This window comes from Anabas testudineus, chromosome 21 (genome assembly GCF_900324465.2).
Source record: "Anabas testudineus chromosome 21, fAnaTes1.2, whole genome shotgun sequence".
Classification (NCBI taxonomy): Eukaryota; Metazoa; Chordata; class Actinopteri; order Anabantiformes; family Anabantidae; genus Anabas; species Anabas testudineus.
The window spans coordinates 17705738-17732003 of record NC_046629.1 but is presented as its reverse complement, the minus strand read 5'-3'; the positions used below and the strand labels follow the sequence as shown (position 1 = coordinate 17732003).

The 26266-nt window shown below is 37.9% G+C and overlaps 1 protein-coding gene across 1 annotated transcript in view; it reads left to right on the top strand.

Moving 5' to 3' along the window:
• Nucleotides 1-26266, top strand: part of lrp1bb (low density lipoprotein receptor-related protein 1Bb) — a 176067-nt gene that overhangs the window by 41597 nt on the left and 108204 nt on the right. Inside the window, 12 exon segments of the mRNA XM_026375678.1 lie at nt 436-598; nt 8568-8790; nt 10381-10573; nt 10699-10842; nt 13628-13864; nt 14576-14756; nt 18502-18721; nt 19370-19559; nt 20751-20873; nt 21196-21336; nt 23728-23853; nt 24654-24767. Of these exon segments, the coding sequence (XP_026231463.1) occupies nt 436-598; nt 8568-8790; nt 10381-10573; nt 10699-10842; nt 13628-13864; nt 14576-14756; nt 18502-18721; nt 19370-19559; nt 20751-20873; nt 21196-21336; nt 23728-23853; nt 24654-24767 (2055 nt within the window).

Below are 26266 nucleotides of genomic sequence, written 5' to 3'. Positions count from 1 at the left end.
AAAACCATCAAACATATTATATTTTCATATGAATTGTCCATGGCCAAAACAGTCGCTGTCATTAGCAGTTTAATACCAGAACTTTATCAAAGATAACATGTTACATAGTACTTTAGAATAAAATAATTCAATAGATATTGTCAAATTCAAATGGTGAATACACAAATTTAATTTTTTAGCAATGTTGTCTATGTCTGCTTGGGCTGGCAGACAAAAGATTTTTTACAGACGTCCTGCACTTTTGAGATACATTATGGGCAGTAAAGGATCCAGTATTTTTGAAGCATGAATAGAGACTAAAAGTTTGGGTATGCCTCTGCTGCTTCCACCTTTATTCGTACTTTTAATGTCTTTTGTATTGAGAATTATAAAACCTACATGCTCTTTATTTTTTCAGTTTATAAGAGAAACTAACCCATGTGTTTCCTACTGCAGATGTGGAACAGATGGCCATTGACTGGCTGACTGGAAATTTCTACTTTGTTGATCGAGTCACTGACAAGATATTTGTCTGTGACCAAAGTGGGGACACCTGTGTTACTGTTTTACAACTAGATCTTCTAAATCCTAAAGGAATAGCTTTGGACCCTCTCATGGGGTGAGTCTTCTGTCATATACTGCACCATATCTGAAAGCCGTTCAGGGCTCATTTATCATAATAAATCTTTGTTAAAGAAAAAAGAAATCACACAAGAAGAAAAAAAACATTTATAACATGCATAACAATTGACTTGTCTGGAAGAATGTGAGTGAGTTTCGGTGAAGGGATTTAAATGATTCCTTGTCCTTTGAGTCCTTTCTCTTTGAGCTTTGTAATTTGGTGAATAGCTGGTGATGCTTTAGATGGCGTCTACTGTCTAGATATTCATTTGTATTCCCTGATTTCACCCCATATCCCTCAGTAGAAAATGCCCCTGCAGGACTTTCCATTACATGATTTTTATCTCTGTAGCGATTACAAAAAAGCTAACCAACTGTGGAGTAAAAAATCTCCCCATGCGGCTCTTAGGGAAAACTGAAAGTTGACATATGCATGACAATGTTGCAGAGCTCGTTTTGTGGGTTTCTTAGCAGTTTGTTGTAATATTGTGCAGAAATGCACAAAGCAACCATATAAATTATAAACTATATACATAATTTATACCAATTATAAGCACCAGCCGGGCCAGAATATGAACCAATTATCAGCAGCCCAGTCTTTTTTTGCTTTTATTTCCAGTGACCAAGAGAAAAGCAAAGGACAAGCAGCAAGCTTGGTCAAAGCAATCTTTTAATAGGACCACAACTTGTATGAGGTTTTAGAACTTAAGATACCTCTATTGTTTTCACAGTGAAACCTTTGTTCTGAAAAGGAAAAAGAAAAAACTCCAAACACAAAGATGTATCTGTAATAACAGAAGCATCTGTCACAACAGAAGTGTCTTGCTACTGTACACCAATTACTTTCAAGTGTTAAACTTTGTTTCATAACTATTTAAAGGTTGAAGCTGAGCTACATTGCTTTTTTTATGCAACGGCTAGCGTTAACACTACAAACCACTAGGTGTATATCAAAATAGAATAGCTGCTGATTTCTGAATAACATGGAAAATTGATTTGACTGGCAGTTTGTCTGTTTTCTAATTAAATGGTATTCATCTATTGTAAAGCAAAATGGCTTCTGCTAAATATACTGTGCATTAGTTTCTACTTTAGTGTGTAATTAGCACCCACAGATATATCAGGCTGGGTTTTGTCATAATGACACATGAATCACACACACGTAAGTGCCCATTCTGGTGTGTGTGTGTGTGTGTGTGTGTGTGTGTACGTGTGTGTGTATAGAGTGATGATAGTATGGATATAAAGGCTATTGGCCCACATGGGAACTGGGCATTCAGGCTGCTAGCTAGATTTACTGTATAAGACACAGGAGTTTTCCCAAGTCTCTTCCTGACTCTAATTGGAAAGACATGAGTACAGCTGTTTCTGAAAACGTAAGCCTGAGAGAGGTCTGTCGGCCTGGAGCAATAGAGTGAAAACAAAGGAAACAAAGGTGTTGTAGGAGCACAGTGTGAGGAACTGTTGTTAAATATGTGCTGCTTTGGCCATTCGTATTGTTATTTGAGTCTCTCTCTCATTGCCTTTCTCACTATAAGAAAATATATTTTAACTTTGCTACAGACAAGTCTCTTATCTAACCTGTAATATCAAGTGTCCTGTGAGCCCTATTTTTATTTAAATTGTTCTTGTCCTCAAGTTTTCTGACAAACAAATGAGTCTTACCTGTCTGTTTATCAGTGCAAGAATCAAAAAAGATTGATGTTACCTTTACACCACTTACTTGAGCCCTTCATTTGGAAATTCTGTGCTACTAATTATTACCAGATAATTGTAATTGCTGCCTGGATTGTGTGGTAACATTGTTAGTTTTTTTTTTTTTTTTTTACTATTATTTGATAAGGCGAAGCTAAGGAGATAGACAGAAAACATTGGAGAAGGCAGTGTGACATGCAGTAAAGGTCCCCAGCAAGTTTTTTACTGCCGGTAGTGTTGGATCAGGGTTTCTCCAACTTTTCAGGCCAGTGTTCAAATCAGAGACGTGCTGGCTCAGTGCTGTAAGGTGAGAGGTGGCCACATCTTTCAGTACATCCACAGGCAAGTTGCTCATGTGAAAGAAATCCGTGAGCTGCAGAAGAGTGTTTGTGTCTCCGTGTTTCATTTTTCCTCTCAATGGCTTCGTTTTTTAATAAATGCAATTGTCACCTCCAGGATGTCAGTGAGTAGTGATGGCAGTGTAGCATACAATGTGTCGCCAGGAAGTCTGGGTTGATGGCTTTTAACCTTGCAATAACTCCAGTCTTGAATGGAAAACCAAAGGGGTCATGATTCATCTCTTTTCCTCATTATTCGGTGTTTTATACCTGTTTTAACCTGGTTTTTGTATCACTAGCAAGCATTTATGAAAGTGCGTGCTTTTGTGAATCAAGCTTCGTTTGTTTTAATTTACTAGTATAGTATCTATTATTCATAACGACCAAAGACAGGTTACACTTTGTCTTTAGTTGTATCTGCTCTCAACAAAGTCAAACTCAATATAGCTGTGGACTTCCTAAGTCTTCTGTTATCCTATTATGAGCACCTAGCTAGCCAGTCAACAGTTCACTGTCTAGCTGCAATTAACTGTTGACTTATTGTCAGGGCTTGTAGCAATATGGCATGATGTGACATAACAGAATTTCCTCTTATTTAAAATTAACTTTAGGGTGTTAGTATCACAGTAGAGTGACATTTATTGTTTATTGTCATTCAAGTTGCATGTTAATCTAATTTTAAATGATCTTACAGTCCCCTGGTTAGGTGTCACAAATACCTGGGTTATGACGCTGCATGTGTATATAGGTTCATAAAAAATAGAATGACGATGACACTATTGAATTTGAAATGAAAAACTCATGATGTGAAGGACCCAAGGCTTTCAGCTTTAATTCATATGTTTGACAAAGTGTGGCATGAACCATTCAGGAATTACAGCAGATTTCACACACATGCCCCAACCACAGATCAACCAATGAATTCTGTCCATGGTGAAGAAGAACCCTTTCAGATAATCTAGCCAAGTCACTTTTGAGGAGCTAAGTGTGCGATTGTGAAAGTCTATAGTGAAGAGAGGGTTTATGAATGCGAATACAGACACTTCACAACAAGATACAAAACACGGTAACTGCCAAGAACAGAAAGGCCAGATTAGACTTGGCTGGAAAACACCTAAAAGACTGACCAGTTCTGAAATAAGATTATTTGGAATTAAAGAGTAACTTGTACCAAAATGATGGGAAGGGAAAAGTAGAGAGAAGGAAAGGAACAGCTCAAAGCATACATCTGTCAAACATGGCGGAGCAGTATTCTATCATGGACATGCAATGGCTGCCAATGGAACTGTGACTGATAAAAGTATCAGGGTGAATTTGAAAGTGTGTGGGCTATACTCTCTGCTCAGATTCAGCCAAATACTGCAAATGTGATGGGATGCTGCTTTATATTGCAGATGGATAATGACCCAAAACATACACCGATAGCTACCCAAGAGTTTTTCAAGGCAAAAAATTGGAATATTCTTCAGTGGCCAAGTCACTCACCTGATGTCGACCCAACAGAGCATGGTTTTCACTTACTGCGAAGATTGAAACAGCAGTTGAAAGCAGCTTCTGTAAAAGCCTGGTACAAGCAAAGCATCTCAAAGAAGACTGAGCATTTAGTCATGTCCATGTAGCTAGACTTGAGGCAGTCATTGACTAATGCTGCTTGCAAAGCATTAAAGGCAGTTGTGTCTGTAATTATGTTATTTTTATTTCATTACTTACAAAGCAAAAAAACAGGGTGTGCATATATGGAAATGCCTGCTGAATTTCAGCCATGATCCTGTCCTTTTGTCACATCTCTTGAGTTAAAGCTTTGTCTTGACTTCGCTCACACTTTGGGTGTTTAATTTCAAATTCAGTGTGGCAGTGTACAGAGGCCAAATGCCCAAAACTTCATCATTCCATTATTTATGGACATAACTGTATATCCACAAGCACTTGCTGAAGGCTTCGTAGTACTACAAAGTGTAAATTGTAGCAATCTTGGCATTAACAAAAAAAATATTTTATTTGACACTCATGTGTTAATATAAATAATTACACTCTTCTCATACCTCTTCTTAAACAGTGAAACTGCAAAAAAAAACTAAACAAAATTTGCAAAATACACAAAATAATTATTACACTATAACACTAAAGAAACTCATTATCATGCCTTAGAGGTTTAATATATACTGTGTTGGATGCTCAAGAAATACTCATTTTATATTTGAGTGTCATATTTTACTTGTTCCTCAGGTCAAATTCCTTGATAATTATCATTGTCAAGTACTATATCATAATTTTATTTTAATAATGAATGATATACTTTATTGATCCCCATGGCTAAAAGGGAGAATTTCCCATTGAAACCCACAAATCTGAATGAAACAGCTGAAGGACATTAACCATTTAATGGCACTGCTGTATAAAGCGGACAAAAAGTCACTTAGGAATATATCCAGTTTCTTTTATTGACTGTCAGTTCTAACAGTGTATTCACAGTGTTCTTTCTCATTGTGAGAAGCTTTTTTTACTGGCCTCATGCATTTCATTTTATCAGGGGTGCTCATTTCTAGATTCCAACATGGATCTCATTGTAGCTGCAGAATGCACAAGTACAGCATCAGCACCATCCTAATCCCAGAAAGCTATCATTTGTATGCCACGTGGAGGTGCACCTGTTTGGGGAGCTCAGTTCCTTGCTGACGCTGACAGTTTTTCAGCACAGCCTGGTCCAGGGTTCAAAGGCCAACCCATCTCTTCCCTGGCTTGACTTGTGCGGATTAAGTCGGCTTCCCACTGCTCTCTGGCTGTAGCTTGTTATCATTGGAAGCTGCTGGAGCTCCGTCTTCACAGTGCCACAGTAAGACAGCATGGCAAGTCCCCCATGTTAATTATTATATGTGCAGACCTAGACATTTAAAGTACTGATGGTGACAGTTCATGAGATCTTTACTTCAGTTAAAGGACATTTCAGTTATTATCTGATGTATTTGGTTCCTATTATAGAAACAAATTAGACTACAGTACATATAACACCTATTTTCTATGAGTTACACTGGTTCCCTGTGTCTTTTAGAATAGATTTTCAAGCCCTCCTCATGGTTTCTGAGGTACTAAATGGTTTGGCTCCTATCATTTTATGTCTACTCACATACCCTGAGGTCCTCTGCAGCATGCCTTCTAAATGTCCCCAAAATTACCACAAAGGAAATGGGAAATGCTGCTTTATTACATTTGCCTGCAGGTTATGGAGCTTCTCTGCATCAGAGAGGCAGCCTCACTGGGAATTTCAGAAGGCTTTTAAAAACATTTCTGGTCAGAATTCTTGTTTTAACATTTTGTTTTCTGTCACATCTTTATGCGTTTCTTTAATTGATTTGTATTTTTTTTATCAGCTCTTTTTGCACTTTCTTATAATAAAATACATAACAATTAAATGACAGTAACATGTTTTACTACTTTATATTAGATTGCTGATCACTGCTCTGTGATGTGACATACACTGCCTGGCCAAAAAAAAAAAAAAAAAAACACTGAAAAAGTTCTTGGACAGCGTTTTGCTTTAATAACAGCATGCATTCATTATGGCATGGTCGCATAACCTTTTGCAATGTCATTACATTTTTTCCATACCCAGCCGCATTAATTTCTTGCCAAAATATTTTTACTGTTGCGGAGATCAGACCACTGTGTGAAGTCTTCTCCAGCACATCCCACAGATTCTCAGTGGGGTTAAGATCTGGACTCTTTGGTGGCCAATACATGTGTGAAAATGATGTCTCATGCTCCCTGAACTACTTTTTCACAATTTGTGCCTGACAAATCCTGGCATGGTCATTTTTGGAATTTGCCCGTGGCATCAGGGAAGAAAGATTCCATTGATGGAAAAACCTGGTCATTCAGTACGCTCAAGTAGTTAGCTGACCTCATTGTGTTGCCAGCTGAAACATATTAATCACTGCAGTAATTATCCAATGGAAGGCTCTTGAATATTTGCTTAGTGAAAACTTTTTTTGGCCAGGCAGTGTTTTTGTAGTTACTTTTCTTTCTTTAACTACACAGTTCTCCTATCTAAAGGAAAGTTATTACTTTCAATAATATCTCATAATATATACATATACAAATTATGGATTCTGAGCTGGCAGCCATTTCATCTAAATATTTGTTTACCTACAGAAAACAAATAAAATCTATGATCATATTCTGATATGGCACAACTATTGTTTAAGTTTGGACACCAAATGTCTTGGTTAATGTTTAGAAAGATGATTATTATTAATGGAAATAAGTAAACATTAGCAGGAAATGGGTTGTGATTAGCACCCTTGAGTGTCTAAGTTTTAGTATTTAGTATAACTTACTTTGACCCAACATCTTGACTAATTGCAGTTGTTTCCCGTGGGGGCTGTACACATATTTATTAATTACTGCAAGTTAGTAGTAAGTAAACTTTTAGATTTACTTTGAGACAGTAAATTAAACTACCAACTGTTATTTGGATACAAAACATCTTTAAAGAAGAATAAAGCAATTTTTGACCACTATAGGGCAAAAAATAATAGACTTAAAACTACTGACAAGCAAAGTGAATAACATTCATTATCTTGTCTACAATGGCACCTGTCAAGGGGTGGAATATATTAGTTGAACAGTCAGTTCTTGAAGTTGATATATAGGAAGCAGGAAAAATAGGCACAGATCTGAAAGGGACAAAGTGTGATGACTAAATGACTAGATCAGTGCATCTCCAAAATAGCAGGTCTTGTGGGGTGTTCCCAGTATGCATTGGTCAGTTCCTACCAGCAGTGTTCTAAAGAAGGACAACCAGTAAACCGGTTGCCTTTTTTTAGAACAGTCTCGGTGATAGGGTTATTGGTTAGGGCATGGGGGGTGTCTGCTTTGGTCAGAGGAGCTAGTGTAGGACAAATTGCTGAAATAAGTAATGCTGGCAACAACTATCAGCACACAAAGTGCATCATAGCTTGCTGCATATGGTGCTGTGTAGGCGCAGACCGTCAGAGTGCCCATGCTTTATGTGCCCATAGCCAAAAGTGCCTGCAGTCAGCTTGTGAATGTTAGATCTGGACCATGGAGGAATGAAAGCAGGTGGAGTGTGTCATTTTTTTGGGGGAAGCAATGGGACCAGGATGCCTTATGGGAGTTGGATCCATGGAGGCTGCACGCACCAACTTCCTTAAAGGATATACTGCTCTTGACTCTTGTGGTTCTCAATATCATTTCATGATGTGCTGGGCAGGCAGCATACAGTTGGCACTAATAGGTTAAACACCAAATATGAACTGCAGCTTTTTTGTCATTAGAGCAATTTGAAAGATGCTAAAACAATGTAAATCCTCCACACATAGGGGCTTAACTGTAAGTAAAACTAGTTTGGATGTCTGAAAAGCAATTCTTTTTCACTTTCATAATAGGCTTGCGGCAGGTATATTGCTATAGCTGACAGAAAAGTGCAGGCAGAAGTTTTATTATGCTGGGTTATAGCTTCTCTCATTTCCTCTAGAGAGACAAGATTATGTTTGGAAGTGTTGTGTGGCTGGATGCAAAGGGCTAACTGAGGGTATTGCTTTTCTTACATAACCACCGATCTAACATTAACACTGGATCATTGCTAGAGACTGAAGACCCAGTGAAGTGATTGATCTCCTTAATCAAGATTCTCATCTGACATGTTTAATCTGTAACTATCATTTGCTAGATAAACAAATCTGAGGTAACACCAGTTTTCTACTGAGTATTATGCCTGGACATGGTGCTGTTAGCAGGTTGCAATAGAGGTTACAATATGTATGTTGTTGTTATGTTTTGCTTACTATACATGTATATGTATATGAAAAAAAAAGACCTGTAGCATAGACTGCAGCTCTGCTCTCCCAACAATGTAGTCAACATATTAGACTTTCCTGTAACATTTAATCATTTAAATACTCCCACTCTATGCAGAATGCTTTTCTTCACTGACTACGGGAATGTGGCCAAGGTGGAGCGCTGCAACATGGATGGCACCAACAGGACTCGTCTGGTGGATTATAAAATTGAGCAGCCCACTGCTGTGGCATTGGACGTGGTCAAGAAGCTGGTATACTGGGCAGACGCCTACCTGGATTACATTGATGTGGTGGATTATCATGGCAGGAAAAGGCACACCATTATCCATGGGAGTCAAGTGAGTATTACATTTCACTGGAAGCACTGTTTTTTTTTTTTTATTCACTGGGATCCACCTCATACGGACTAATGTCAGAGAAAATCTGAATAGACAATTGGCCTCTCTTATCAATTCACAGCATTGGCCTCTCTCAACAATACATTCTCCCTCTTAATTTGAGAGATTTCTGAAATTGTGAATTAAGAGGTTGTTTATTGGTCAATTTTCTGATTTAGGGCATCATATCACTGCAAGACAGGTGGTAAATTCAGTGCTTGTTGTTATAATTCACTCTTCATTTTTCATAGAAAGGTCTTTTGAATGCAGAATAGATGGAACTGAGGCACACGTGGGGCTGTCTTCCAAATGAACATATCAATAGTCTCTTCTGTAGTACACTTTTGAGGCTTTTAATCATAGATTAGGAGTATTCATTAAATAACCCTTTTAAGCAACTTGAACTAGATATTCAACCTTTATGAGCAAAGAAAAATGTACGGTTCAAGCACCTTATTGTGCATGCAGGTGTTCTTTTCATAAATTTGCCTCCTCTATTATTTAGTGCCCTTGTCAGACAGAGGATCCTCACGTGATTGCATCTACATGACAAATTGCATTCACCTCCTTTTTAGTTGTATATTGTGTGTGTGTGTGTGTGTATGTCTTTTCTGACAAAGCCAATGCTATCAATGGTCACCACATCTTTTGAATGCATTTTAGCTCAAGTATATACTTTATTATTCCATTTGAATGCTGATCACACTTGAACTGAAACTACATACAATAATTTACTCAAATTTTACTTAATTTCCTCATTGCAGAAAGTAACACTACTCTCTAAATCATCAGACATTAACTGTTATGGAAAAAAAGAAAAGTCACTGGAGGACTGTGCATTTATTGTATGTAACCTGGTTATAATGTTGCATTTCTTGAAAGAACTTTATTATGGCGGCACACAGTTGTGGACTTTCACAATTTCAGTTTGATTAAATCAGCATCTTTTAACTACCTGCTTTTTGTCTCCTCTCTTATGAGGGGTAGATTCTGTTATTTTATTCCATCTAACAAGTATCCACTAGCATGCATTGCAAGTGTTGTCAGTAAAGCTGCATAACAGTTTAGTATATACGTGCCCTTTGAAGCAATATGGGTAGAAATGTCCATGTAAAAGTGCTGGAGCTAGATTCCATAGAGAGAGATGGTTGAGTGGTTTGTTTATTTATTTATTTTATTCTGATGCATGTTTCTTGGTGCCCCTGATGTTAAGGTGTCACCCAGTGCGCTTAGGTGTACTTCTTGTGAACACAGCTCATCCAGCCATGTCGCTTGTGTGGGTGTCAGCTTGCTAAATGTAGCATGGAGGCTGTGGTGTCAGGGCCAGCAGTCTCCCCACAGAATCCAGCCTTTGACCCCATGTGGGCTGCCAAATGCACCGACAGTTCCACTGTCCTCTCCCATCCCCTTCATGCTTGCCACATGTTAAGGCATAAAAATCCTGTCTTTTATTGGTGTTTTTTGTTTTCTTTGTATCCTCTTGTGGTTTTACTCATTTCTGGATGAAGAAATTATTTACATAAAGCACCATGAACCGTTTATGTTTTTCAGGTGTCGTACATTTATGCATTAACTGTGTTTGAGGACTACCTCTATGCTACCCACTCTGATCCTTCCAAAGGGAGTTCCTCCGTGGAGTTGCTACAGATTCACAGGTTCAACATCACAGCAGAGAGCAGGACACTAGCGAGCCTGGGGAATACTAGAGGACTCCGTGTTTACCACAAACTAAGTCAGCCAAAAGGTAAAGGACATTTTCTTTTAATGTAGGATAATATGTGCAAGATATGCCAGTTTCTGACTCGCAAGCTGGCTCACAAGATGATGCTTTATTGCCTTAAAATGATTTATCTGTCCTTTTATCTACAGTCAGGAGTCATGCATGTGAATTAGATTCATATGGAAAGCCAGGCGGATGCTCCCATATCTGTCTTCTGAGTGGCAGCTACAAGTCCAGAACTTGCCGCTGCCGTACTGGCTACAATCTTGGCTCTGATGGACAGTCCTGCAAAAGTCAGTACATAGATTATTTTGCTTTGAGTTAAATGCATGTTTCTTTTTTGAAAAAGTAATGCACTAATACATATTTGTTGAGTTTGTTGCACCAAAGCATAACATGTTATGAAAGTGGGCATATTATGATTAATTTAGGGTTTTACATTTTATTCAGCGGCTCCATTGATACAGCATTGTATGATATTCAAGTAAAAAAAATCTGATTGTAAGCTCACTAATCCCTATGCTTACCTTCTGCACTCTTCCACTTATGTGCATGGAGAATTAGTTTGCTCACATTCTCTGTTAAAAACAAACATCTCATTTTTGTTTATGAGTAGCCTTTGCAAAAATGTTCGCTGACGTGTTGTTGCTAGTATAGAAAGGCACTGTGCCAGAGTAGACTTTTGCCATGTCTGTCAAATATTGCTCCATTTCTATTAATGCTGCTTGTGCCTAGGGGTGGGCGATATATGGCAAAAGAATATAGCAAAATTATTGTGTTTTTTTTTTTCAGGCAGCAAAACACAATTCTTTCTCAAGAAAAATTATTTGCTGTTTTGCAAGTTACAAAATTTTACAATCAAGCTAATTACCCAATTTAAAAAAATAGTCTTACAAAAAAAATTAATAATAAATTGGGTTCAGAAGTGCAGTTAGTCCATCAATTAGGTGTTGTTGTGTTGTGTTAGCAAAGCACTGGACGTTTAAATTTTGTGTTAAATTGTCACGGCATTTGGACAACAGAAGAAATCCAGCGTTGGAAAAATATTTGCAGTTGGGTATCTTGTACCATGAAACTGCTATTTTAAGCAGTATTTTGAACCCTCATCTTCCAGTTTTTATATGAATTATAAATGGCACTGCATCAGTTACCTGTTTCCAGCACCTCCCTGTCCTGTCATGGAAAGTGCCTTTCTCAAATGCTGTTGCTAGAGTTGGCTGTGAAGCTGTGGCTGAAGCACTCGCATGGAGTCCTCTCACAGTTTGATCAGTTTGACTGTCAGCATACTCTTTTGGGTGTTTTTGTTTGATGTAGTTCAAAAGGTTTGTTGTGATTTTGGAAAGTCTGCTAAATTGTTTTTAGAGACCAACTACTTTTACTACTTTTAAATGCTGTGGTAGTCAATGACCTGAAACACAGGATGACGTTGCTTCAAATGTATAATAATACTTGATATACTGCTATTCTCATATGACTTTCTTGTGACATACTACCTGTGAAGTACAAGTGCTGAACCATGAAGGGCAATCCAAACAGACTGCAGATTAACTTTGGGGAAAAAATTTAATAAAAGAATATCAAAATGGTAAACAAAATAAACCTCTCCAACCAATACGTAAACCTATTGAAAAAATGAAGGTCTAAAATCCAAATATTTATGTTCAGCCCTAGTTCTATGGCTGGAGTTTTACTTATTAGTGATGTTGAAATCTCAATTGGATTGTGAATGGGGTCTTTGGTTTGGTGGCTTCCGCTCATAGTTAAGCTTCCCTTTTGTCCTTCCCAAAAAGTTCTGACCTCACACTCCACAATGCAGTGCTACATACTTGACAGATTAGGATTTAGGATTAGGACTTTTTACACATTTTCAGCAATACTTTTTCAACATGTTCAGTGTGTCTAGAAGTAAATCATTGATTTTACTTTACCGGTGTATTCTGTTCTTTATAAAAAAGAAAACTTTTTACGCTATGCTTGATAAGGACATTCTGCATAACTGCTTCTTTTAACTTCCGCATGGAACTAAAATAATATGTCATAATGGAGCTGAGGATGTGTCATACATGCGCCAGCTTTATACTGACAGTGATGAAGATGAGACCTGCTAGACACACACCCATTAATAGTGACGTGGCACTATTGACATGTTGCCAGCCTGATTGATTATTACCATAATGATGTTTTAAGTTTGTCTGCATTTGTTGACTGGTCTGATCAATTTTGGACATTGTGTAAGTGACAATAAAACCATAGGATCAAATTAATGGCACAATCTTAGGACCCACCACATTTTGATCGGGGTAACGTAGCACTGCGAGGCTTGACATGACACATTTGATTAATTCCCCTCTCAAAGATGTTTTGATGACACCAGCTATCTCTCTCTTGCTCGTGCTTTGCCTCTCCCTAAGCATAATGAGAGTTGGCGCTAAATGGTAGTGCTTTTTCATACAGCAGTCACGGTGGGGTTTGATATCTGGGTCTCTTGCAATGCTTAATTGTCTCTTGGGTAGTTGGACTCTCCCTCACAAAATGATAAATTGAAGTGAGGCATGTGTGGTCCTCACCCCCAGCAATCCCAGTCTCTTGGGTAGGGGCTGAGAGCGAGGAGAGGTCTTTTCTCACTGGAAGCTCTCCCTCATTCCTCCTCTTGTCTCTCTGGAGTATCCCAAAGGGTTCGAGAACATACAGCCCCCTGAGTGGCTGGCAGGCCGCAGAGGAGCTGCCTCAGCTTTCTAGGTCTCTCTGTTTGCCTTTCTATCCAGGCACCATGTTATTTTAGATCAGAAGCTGTGTTCACCAGCTAAGGTAAGTATTACCACTGTCTGTTTGCTTAAGCATTTTCCTTCTCGTACTGTCAAGGCAGCTTTATAGCATGAGCATGATTGAGGGGAGAGAGTATAGTCATTGGCACTGATTACTGGCTCCATTAAGGTGAATGGATGCCCCTGGCTCTGGCGCACATATAAGAACAATAAGGCTCGTAAGAGGGTTTAATGCAGGGATCAGCACTGATGAATTAGGCCAATTAATTGACAATAACAATAAAAAAAGCCTCTGTCCTTTCTTGCTTTACAGAGCCCAAAAACGATCTTTTCCTGTTCTACGGCAAGGGCCGTCCTGGAGTCATTCGAGGCCTAGATATGAACATCAAGTCCAGTGATGAGCACATGGTGCCAATTGAAGACCTAGTCAACCCTCGAGCCATTGACTACCATGCAGAATTAGGACACATCTATTTTGCAGACACCACCAGTTTTCTTATTGGGCGGCAAAAAATAGATGGAAGCAGCCGAGAGACAATACTCAAGGATGGTGAGTCTAAATTCTGTTTTTGTAATGACCGCAGCATTACCAAGAAAAAAAAAAGAAATTATGACTTTCCATCGTATGGTTAAAGCTATTTTGCTTTTAATCTACTCAAAGTACAAAACAGGTTTTCAAGTAATGCAGTTGATACCCTGATTTCACCTTTCATATTTTTATTTAATTGACATTACTTTGTAGAAACCTGTTTTCACTTTCACATTAACAAGGTATTTTTCTGAAATTATTTTGTCAAAGTCGCCAACTTTTATTGACCATGACTGATTTATAGTGTCAATAAAAGGATTAAACATCCAAGGGGATGACAACTTTTTATAGGCACTGTATATCACAACTGTTTGGTTTTATCGACTTAGAATTGTGTTTGTTGATATTTGTGACTTTCATCAAGATTTTGGAACCCTAAATGTAAATGTAAGATATCAGTTTTTAAAGTTTTCCCAGTTTTCCCATATGAACTCCACAATTAAAAAAAAAATCTGCCTGAAAATCAATTATCTGTCACATTTATGCGCCCACACAAAAATATATACAGCATGTACCATTAGAATAAGAAATACGTGATATTACACCCAAAATAAATGTGTTACTGAGTGACCGTATTTACTAAGCAATGTAGGTATAAATAAAAGCTACAGTACTTCATAAATGTTTGCTGCGAGAAGTATTTTTAATTCTGTGCTGCTGATTCTCTTGTAGAACTTGACAATGTTGAAGGAATCTCAGTGGACTGGATTGGGAATAATTTGTATTGGACCAATGATGGCTACAGGAAGACAATCAGTGTTGCCAGACTGGAGAGAGCCTCACAGACCAGAAAGACTCTGTTGGAAGGGAATATGTCTCATCCCCGGGCCATAGTGGTTGACCCCCTTAACAGGTCAGAAAAATAGAGATATTGTCCATTTTATTATATGTATGAAATATACAAATTTTGTAGCTAGCAGGTATTTCAAGTAAAAAAAAAAAAGATTTGTCACATGGAAAAATAAATTAGATGTGGGTGGGCTGTTGGTGATTTAAAAAAAAAAAAAAAGTTAAAGAAAAGAAAATATCATGTCCTGTGTTGCAGTCTTTTCCACTGTATCCTTCAGCACTGACAGTCAATGAGAAAAACAATTATCTTTCCTCTCATAACTCTGAATGGGTTTTGAATATTATCTCAAAGAATAAAGTTGCCTGCTGTGATTTGTGTGGTCTCACTTTAGCTATAGTAACTATAACTATAGTGTTTCATTTAAGATATATTTCCATGAGATCTAGTTATGTCCTGGTTTAATTAAGTTGAATAGAAACAGTGACATTACACAACTTAACTTAATTATTACCCCCAATTTTCTGTCCAGTGGTACTGCTATGCTGCTTATGGCAGCATCCAGCCAATTTGATTGATTGGTTGGCTGCTCACCTTTATGGTAATGTTTGATAAAGGTGATAGTTGAAACTGACTAATATTTTACTAGACAGAAGACATGTTATTTCTCAGCTTTTCTAGTTCCTTTAAAGTTTTGGGCTACCTAACGAAAAAGAGCAGCCTAACAGTGAAGTTAAAAGGGCAGGCCCAAGTGAGGGATCTGATTTCAAACGAACATACAGTAGAAGGAAGTTACTGTATGGAGAAGACCACTGCAGTGACGTGCCAGATGACGTGTGGTGGTTACTACCGTCTCTTCATAAATATAGGTTTCACAAAGTACACACATATTCTAGAAACAGTGTTAGACATTTCATCTATATAAACTATATAACTACATAAAATCTGAATCATAGGTCACTAAACTTTCAACCTTGACACTTGACATAACAAAACTCCATGTCAGGAAACATTATAACTAAACTACATAACAGGAGGATCAGGTCAGCTTTCCGCTTTATTTCAGTAAGGGACAGGAGCAAGTAGAGTGTGTGTGGGAAGAATGGCATGACACATTGGAGAACACATTCAAGTTATGTTACAGTGAAAGAAAATCTGCATTAATGGGTAAAAAAAAATGTTGTTGGTAAAAAAAAAGTTCTATTAGACATATAGTAATTGATATTCCACAAATGACAGTGTATGTCATGTTTTTTTCATGTCTTGCTCTTTACCTTCCAATGTAGGATTACATGTGTAAATTAAATCAGTTAGGCACAACCAAGGTTGTCTATGAAACATGAAGAAGGAGAAAAAGTTAGAATACATCTGTGGTGTGGATGGTATCCAGTTTTCTGATATCTGACAGCTGCCAAATGTAGCATACAGAACATCCCTTCTGATATCCTTCTTGTCTTGCTGTATATGCATAACATGTAGTAGGAATGACCTCTGTACCTTTTTGTAATGTCAATATTCACTTTTCCATTCATCCATGAGAGCTGCTTTAGCTGAGATCTGCACTAACTGACGATGACATCAAGCAGCTTTAGAAAGAAAATGCGTAAATGTGAGGGCTTCCTCATGTAAACCAGCATCTTAATCTGAGGGAACATCTGTTGTTTTAAAGAGAAGAGCATTGTGGGAGCTTTGAAGAAAGAAGATGGTCATGTTTCTTTTACCTAAACCATAGGTACCAGCTCGTTAGTCACAGTTAACCTGTTCGATAGCTGTGTAGTCCACATAGATCATCTCCTTAGTGCATCATCTCCTCTGCAAATTTATATGGAGGACCCTACCAGCTGAGATGGTAATTAACATATAGAGAAGAAGCTGCAAAGGGTGTCTCAAGGATCTTAAGGATTAACACTTTCAGGCTTAAAGCGTATTAACACGCAGCAAATCCATAGCAGTCGGAGATTAGTTTTTAAGCCTGAAAGAGGTTGTTCTTAACATTTTGCTATACAGAGCTATTTTATTGCTATATTGTAGAGAAATATACCAAACCAAAGGTCAAACGTATTCATTGTTTTTTTTCTGATTTGTTTTTGTCTGTAACATTTATTAGTAACTCCAACCCTAAATAACATTCACTGTTTGCAATTCACATAATGTACATGCCACAAAGTTACAGATTGAATGTAGAATGAAAATAATAATCAATGATAAAACACACTAATTACATCAAAACTAAATAACTTTTTACTTTTAGACAAAAATAGACATTAGGTTCTTACCAGTGTTAAGAATTTTAATGCTGATGGATATACCATAGTAGCAGCAGAGAGGGGGTTGCGACGTCATGTTACAATGTTTTTTTTTAAAGGCATGAATAACTTTTAGTCTGGCCCTCCCAGTGACAGCAAAAATTATTAGAAAAGCTAGTTTTAGGCTTCTGCAGGAGCATTCACCGTGAACACGACAATCCTTTGATCTCTATCTGCTCTGCGGGAAGGGTCTCTTCAGTTGTAATGGGTGCACCTCTCCAACAGATTTCTTGGCTGCATTTTCACAACCTTATTTTCTGCTCTGTTTGCCACCTTCAGTCTGTGCTGACATGATAAGGACTGCTAGTGTCAACTTAACAGTGTCATACCTGTTTATCTTTGTTGCATTAGGAATCTCATATATGTATTCACATAAAAAAATAAGCTTCAGTGGTATTTTGTGGCAATTAAAGCAACAAGCACGCAAGTTTGTAAAATTGTAAAATTAATTAAGGGATGGAAAAAATTAAAACACTCTTCGAACAGCATTAAATAAAAACAAAACTGTGGCTAATAGTTTCTACTTTCCTGCAGTTTCCTTGCAGTTGGTAACAATTGCAGCCATGAATTAAAATCTGGTCATGAATAACCATTTTATTCAACTGTGATTTCTTATGTTGACAGTGCATCTGCATTGTGTCCATCAGCCCATCTGATTTGGTCTTTGTGTGCATGTGCTCTAAGCATATGTGTGTGTCCATGTGAGTGTTGAGCACTGCTGAATAATGCACGAGGTTGTAAAGATGACTTTGAGACAGAGGGAGTCTTCATTCACCTCCATATCCTATTCTATTTCATCCTCCCCTCAGCCAACCCTCTATCATTGATGAGAAACAGGGGGCTACAAGGCTCAGGCAGCAACGTTCAAACAGAGCAAATCCCCTAGGCATGCTTACCAGAGAACAGACCATCAAATTGGTGACCCAATCATGTTTTAAATACAGTACCATAGGCCAACTGAGAGTTGCATTCTCAGCAAACACAGGATGAACTGAAAACTCTGTGGGCAATATGATACATCCAACTTTTTCATGATGTGTAGTCGAGCTGTGCTTTACCTTGACAAGTGATAATAATTATTAGATTATGATGCACACTCTCTTCAACATAAGGAATTATGATGCCAACACAAGTTTTCCTATAGAAATTCTGTATTGACAGTAATGTAAAAGCAAAGTAGAAGAAAGCTGGTGGAGAGAACAACAACTCTAATACGTCAATGTATCAATATGTAAATGCATGGATGAATTAGGAGCAGAATACTAAAATAGACTTACTTTCAGTGTGAAGTACTGAGTGATCAGTTTTACTGTAACTAAAGAGCTGTTTCCAATGGCTTAGGTGAAAGAAACATGACCATTTTCTTTTTTCAAAGCTCCCACAATGCGCTCCTCTTTTAGTTTGGGCCAGATTACGATCTACTCATGTATATACTCACCCCTTACTTAATTAGGGCTGTCGTGTTTGTTATTCTGTATGTGTGCCTCTCTGTCTCTGTATGATAGCTGGATGTACTGGACAGACTGGGAAGAGGATGAGGTCAATGACAGCATAGGGCGGATAGAGAAAGCCTGGATGGACGGATCCAATCGCCGCATTTTTGTCACTTCTAATATGCTCTGGCCCAATGGCCTGACACTGGACCACGGCACCAGCACAATGTACTGGTGTGACGCCTACTATGATCACATCGAAAAGATTCATCTCAATGGAACTGGAAGAATGGTGAGTTTAAACGTGACAGACAAAGCAAAATTGTAGCCGGGAGTTTGTTGCAGGAATTATGCTCGGGGTTATTTTAGGTAACTTTAGTTTAGAATTGAACATCCCAGCTGAATACTGACACCAACGTTTTAGAATCATACTATACTTTTCAAGTGTTTTGTGGCCATGTTAATTCAGTGAGTCGTTGAGTAAACTGTACAGTGAGGTAATATTCATCCTGAGCATCATCAACATCATTTCAGCTTCCAAACCCTATGTCTTAGCAGTGATGTTAATTTGCAAAGTAGGAAAAAGAGTTACAACTGCTCCTCTTTCAACATTAACTGCCAACATGATATCCCTTTGTCCCCAACTGCTCCTGTCAACTGTAGCTGTACTTGCATAATAAGCTAATGAATTATTTGCAAATGCTATTTAATCAATGCCAAGATTCTAGCAAACATTATTATAAGCGGACAGCACTGCGTGAATAAATTTGTGCAAAGAAATTGAATCACATTCATCATTTGCTGTGATCAAATCATTTCTAAGCCCATATTCAAACAACTGGAACTCTCTTTGAGATGATTGATTTTTCTCTTGCTGATGGTGTCTGACTGTGACTCTCCTAATCTTTTGATTACACTGCATATTTATTTCATGTTGCAGGTGGTGTACAACGGAAAAGAGCTGAACCATCCATTCGGAATCTCTCATTATCGTAATTTTATCTTTTGGACGGAGTACATGAATGCTTCGGTTTTCCAGCTGGACCTGTCCACTAGCGATGTCACTCTGCTGCGGAGCGAGAGACCACCACTATTTGGCCTGCGTGTCTATGATGCACAGAGTCAGCAAGGTTGGCAGTTTTCCTTTCATTTGCTCCTCATCTAGTGTCACTGAACCATAGATTCCCTAACAGAGAAACGTGTCTTATGCTCAAAATATATCCACTCTGTGGTAAAAGTTCACACATTTGTGCATTATATAATATGCAGCAGAGATTTACATGTATGCCAATTGGTGTCAGATGGTCATGGTGTAAAGCAGTGCGCTGATCAGCATTGATGGTAACTTTGAAATCACTTGGGGCTCCACTCTAGAAAGTGAAATAAAGTGACCAAGGTTTGGAGGGGTTTGCTCGGTTGTGTAACAAATGATGATGGATTCATGCTGTTAGTAAGCTGAAAAGAACAGATAGGAGAGGCATTGGATATGGCTGACAGTGGAAAACTGCACAGACTCTCACAGCAGGCATTTCTTTTGTTTCTCCATAATAGGCATTTAAATTTAAAAACAGTGCTCAGACGTCCACTCCACAGCCAGGAGAGGTTGCCGCTTTTACTCTACAGTTACTGAAATATAATTGTACAAAGTTTTGTGACATGGTTTTAGTCATGACAGTTTGTTTGATTTAGAGCTTATAGAACTTGAAAGCTGTGGATTTTGTGTAGGAAAGTACTATACCAGGTTTAAAATGCAGATGATAGGTTTTCTGCTCCATGCACAGACTAGTTCACACCATGCAGGGGTTTTTCTGTTTCGACGTTTCTACGTTGTTCATGTCACTGAATAGATTAATTGACTATCCAGTCCTCTGACTGTTACTGATTGGCTCTTACAAAACCAAAAGCTTTATCTCATTGGCTCAGGCACTGCTTTTAGGCTCTGTGTTAAATGAAAGTGACAAAGGTGTCTTATGCTTTAATGTCATGAGAAAGTTTTTTTTCTTTTTTTTTCTTTGGAGGCTATCACCTTTGTCCAGAAAGACAAATTATTCTTTCAAGAACGCTATTAATATCAAATATCTTTTACCCACAGTTTTCCCATTAGTAGAATTGACATGTGCTTTTAGATCATATGGCATATTCTTGGCACATATCTCTAAAAAAAGGTTTGTGTCAATGAGGCAGTTTATGTTTGCAGCATGTGACCCTACACAGAGGAAGAATAGACAAAACAACAACAAAATCACATGGCACTTAGGGTGGGCTTTAGAAAATGTAGCTTTAAATGAGCAAGACACCTTATTTGGAATCTATTTCTCCAGGTGACAACACATGCAGTGTGAATTATGGGGGCTGCGGTACCCTATGCCTTGCCGTCCCAGGAGGCAGAGTGTGTGCTTGCGCTGACAACCAGGTTCTGGAGAAGAACAATGTCACCTGTACAGGTAGGAGGACATAATGAATAAGAAAGAGCAAGAGGCGCAAGATCATCTTGTCCCACTATACTGTAATCCTGGCTCGATCCTCTGGGATAAAGATCAAGTAACTTCATCTGTTCACATGCAAATCTGTTAATAAATAAAGCTGGGGAATTGTCCTAGTGGGTTTCCAGAAATATAAAGCAAATCCCAGTTGCGACACATTGGGTCATGAAACGTTATTAACGTGTTTGACTGCTTTTATAATTTTGCCAATAATTTTCCTGAAACATATGCTACATATGAAGTCTATTGTTGATTTGGTCTTAACACTTTTTCCTCCCAAAAGCTTCCAGCAGTGGTTTAGAGCCACAGCGATGTAAAAGTGATGAGTTCCAGTGTCAGAATCATCGCTGCATACGAGCCTTGTGGAAGTGTGATGGAGATGACGATTGTCTGGATGGAAGTGACGAGGAGAGCCACAGCTGCTGTGAGCGTCTTAAAATTACTCTGCAGACCAACACAGTGCATTAAAATATGGTGTTGTATTTGAGTGTGAGAAACATAAAAACGTTGCTACACAACCAATTCAAAAAGGAAAAGCAAGAAAAGTCTCTGGTTCTCTTTCCTATATTTCACATCAAGTATGGGTGAAATCTCTTCCTCCTCCACACTGCAGTCTCCTTTTTGCTTGTGTTAATGAGAAAGTGGTTTTCCTCATAAACAAATCAGCTGTATGCTTGGAATACTGTTTCTGCTTAGAATACTACAATAATGTAATGTAATCACTAGCATAATTATATGAACTGAAAATGTTTAGAATCAAGTCAAGTCAGAATCTGGTTTGCTGTGATATCGCAGACTTTTAAACATCTTTTTAACTTTTTAACATCATCTGGATTTGTTGGGCTACCTGTGTTTTTCGTTTCTTATGTGAAGAACTTTGTATCAAATGTTTAGATTTCACTTGTTGTTTTATGGGGGAAGAACATATTGGAACATATTGGGACAGATGTGAAAATAGATAACTATGGATTCAAACTGTATAAGTGGAATATTATATTGTTATATATATTTTTAAGTAATTGCAAGTGCTTTGTGGCAATGTGATCGAGATGCGAGATTGCCTTTGCATGACCAGTTAATTAACAAAATTAAGTTTAGATAATGGAAACAATGTCTGTGACAACACACATGATGATTACAGATTAACATTGGTCTAAATTGGAGATATGCCCAAACACTATTGCCAGTGGTACATATTATGAATTATGTCATTTCAAAATCAAAGGTAATTTATCATACACAAAGAGTAGTGTCACAAGACCACAGAGCTACTCAGCAATGTGCTCAGATTAATTTAGTATGATTTATGAGTGGTGAGGCATAATGATTTTTAATGGTCAATGTGTAATTAAAGTTAAATGACGTGATTGAAAAGAAAATAGGAAGCTTGGCCGCTAGTTCCAGTGAAGTATATTGAAAGTGGCTTTATATGAAACAACAACCAAGCTACTAAAACCACAGAACAAATATACTTCAGAATACTGTTATGGAGACTCCATTACTCTCAATTAAGGGACAAAGCACTAAGGAGAAAACTTGAAAAGGAGAAACATGAGTGAGGTTCTCTTCTAAACATTCTTTCTTTTTTCTTTTTGTTTCCTAATATACACTGCCCGTCCAAAAAAGAACCACACACTATAATATTTCATCCAAAAGATTCTCAGTAGGGTTAAGGTCTAGACTCTGTGGTGGCAAATCCATGTGTGAATATGATGTGTGATTAACCAACCACATCTTCTCTGTCTCAAGGGCATGCAGATTAGCCCTTTTCAACATCAGAAAGATCAGACCCTACCTTTTGGACTATACAACACAACTCATTGTGCAGGTGTCATATCTCGTCTGGACTGCTGCAATGTCTTACTGATGGGTTACCAGCATGCACCATCAAAACCCCTCCAGATGTTTCAAAATGCAGTAGCATGTCTAATTTTTGATCAGCCAGAAAGGACACACGTAATACCACTTTCCAGATCTCTGCACTGGCTTCCTGTAGCTGCCTAAAGCCCCAACCGTTGCTTACAAGTTGTAATAGCCAGACCTGAACTCCACCATCCACTCACTGCACTCTGCAAGCGAACAACATCTTGTGGTTACCTCACCTTTTTCCGACCACATTTCTTCCTCGAAGATGATGGTTCTTCCACTGTTCTTCCAGTTTTTACTAATGCATTGGGAAGTTCTTAACCCAGTTTTAGTAGTTTCATCAATCTTCTTAGATGTTTTCTTTGCTTAATGCATGCCAATAATTTGACCCTTCTGAAACAGATAACATCTTTTTCACGACCAGCGAATGTGGTTGTTTAAGAAAGGAGAAGCTAATCACTGCATCACTAGAGTTAAATAACTTGTTGGCAGCTGAAACATAATCATCCAAGCATCCAAGCAGTAATTATTCGATGGGAGGCACTTACCTATTTGCTTAGTTAAATCCACAAGGTGACTTGTTTTTTGGACAGGCAGTGTAACTTGCCAGTGTACCAGAGCAAAATTAGTGGAGCTGTGGACTCAATGTAGCTGTGAATATATTTTTTAAGAACACTGGATTTTTTTTTCTCCATTGGCCTGAGAAAGAACAGATAGGCCAGAGAACTGAAAAAGCTTTAAAATTAGGAGTCCACCAATTTTAAATTAAAGACAAGAAACACATTTTATCTATCTTGACTGCAACTATAGCTAAAAGTGAGGTGTGTGAGCTGTTTTTATTTTTTCTAAAGCTGTGTGAAATACTTTATTATCTATTTATTTATATATACTTTTTTAGCTTTTTTTAATTTTTAGACAAAAAATGAACTAACTTTTTTGGTGTTTGCAGCCAATCACACCTGTCCCACTGACCAGTTCAAATGCAGTAACAATCGCTGCATTCCCAAAAGATGGCTCTGTGATGGAACTAATGACTGTGGTAACAATGAAGATGAAGCCAACACTACTTGTACAGGTATGTATTGTACCATTAGGGTTATTTCATTACATTCTGTGTCTCTTTGACTGAACTTTGATAATCTTTGGTAATCACTAAACAAGTGTAGTGATTACATGTCTTTTTACATTTCAGTTTGACTTCACCTACTAAATGCATTGTCATAAACCCAAAAAACAAAACCAGCATTAAACACATCAACTTTCAATTACATTTTTAAAATAAAATAAAAAATCCCTCTTTAGATGTTGTGTACATGTGCTTCATTGATGAAAAACTTGAACAGTTGTCCGGTGTTGTCAAGGCAGGCTTCAAAGTTATAACTTGAAAATCTTGAGCAGCTTCAGCACAGTGCAATCAATGTCATTGTATGAGAACAATCTCTAATATCAAGAAGTTGTAGAACCTACAAGGGGCAACTGTATGTCAGGAACACTTAGAGTATACCACATCGCTTCTCGGGAGCTTTTTATCCTTAGAGGATGAATCAAGAAGCATTTGCCAGAAGATGATGAATGTTCCCTGATAGACAGATTGACATGCACATACCAAATCAGCAAGACATTGCTTTTGTTCTATTTGTACATGCCCTCCATGACTACGTAGCATGCACAGTAACTGATGGCCCATAAACTAACCGCACATTTCCTGTGGCCTTTAGAATTTTTTTCCTCTACTGCGTGATTGAGTGATAAAGAGTTTTTGTACTGGGCGGAGATTGACGTCCTTATGATGTACTGATCTTTGTTGTGCATGTCCTGCATTGACTTATGCATGTGTGATTAAATTAAATGGCATATTATTTCTTTCTTTCTCAGCCCAGCCCTGTCAGTCCGACCAGTTTTCTTGCCAGAACGGACGATGTATACCTCATGCCTGGAGCTGTGACCGGGAGGATGATTGCGGAGACATGTCTGATGAAATATCATGCAGTGAGTCACACATGGCTATTTACCACTTGCCATCCCAGTGTCATGCTGTGTGGATTTGATTGGTGCTGTATTTGTGTTGATGTGTTTGGTTTAAAATAGGCCAACCTGGTTATAAGGGCATTTAAGGCAATACCATTTTTTTTCAATCCTTGCTGTTTATAAGGAATATTGGTATTTTGTCTCATCAGGTTATACAGTATTTAAAGCTGCAATGACTGAATAGTGTGCTACTGTTGTCCTCTTGCTGTTACTGTTGTTGGTTACTCTTTTATAAAATATATGTGAGGGCTGGTAGGAGTTGTTGATTGGAACTAACTCAATGATTGCACCATCAGGTTGTGAAATTACAAATCTCATTTGCCAACCTGCACTCTGAAAATGTGACTTTATAATTTATGCAGTCAACTATGCCAGGAACCTGTCAACATTTTAGCAGTTTGCCCTTATAGAGGTAATATCAGGCTTCACTTTTAATGGATACACAGAAATTATGTGCTGAGAAGTGCTGTGTAATTGGAATTTGTCCATTAAAATTTTCTCTTGTCATATAATGTCCTTAAAAGCACACCACAGGAAAAACACAATTGGAGACTTAGCTGAAAATAATTTGACCTATTCACCACTTAGCTATTAGATATCCACCTATAGCCATAACAAACTCTCTAACTAGAGGCATCTTAAACATTATGCAGGCTGAATGTCAGTGTTTTAGCAACACTGGTAGTATGCTAACAGTAGGATTTAGCTTAAAGCAGCACAGTGCCACTGTAATGTGACAGATAAGACATCTTTAAGCCAATCAAAGACATTTTGAAATCTACAAGAATTAACCTACTTACGCAATTGGTTACCTTATAATCCATTTTGGTTGGTGCACTACTTGCTTAACACTCAAGATTAACAAAAGAAGATAATTCTACTGCTATCATTTTTGTTGCTTCTTGAATAGTTTCTTTCTTCACATTTCTTTATTTAATTGAGACTTTTAGGAGTTGAATAATTGGTGCTGCACTCTTTGGACCCAAAACTAGACATGCCCTCAGCGATGACATCAGCTTAGAAGGTTGATGCCTAGTAAACTGCATGCTTTTGTGCATTAGTTGCTCTTCTTAAGTTGAGTCTCAGTAGTATTATACAATCTGTCAGCATCACTTAGTAAAAGTCCCAGTCTGTGTTGTGGATTAACATTTGAAAGCTAAAAGAGAAAAATGCATGATGGCCTGAGCTTTTTAGAGATCTTTGAAAAAGTATTTAACCTTTGTATAGGAAGGGAACACAGCAGTTTAGGCTGTAAAATATGTTTTCAGCAGCCAAGTTGAACTGGATGAATTACCAGCATTTGTTTAAAAAATGGGGCAAAGGTTTTAAGATTCTCCTTTAATCACTATTTGTATTGAACCAGCCTTTTACAGTGATTGATGTTTGCCAAACGTGGCACTGTGCTGTATCACCTCAGCCTCCCTTTGTGTGTCCTAAGCTGCCTCAATACACTGTCACAA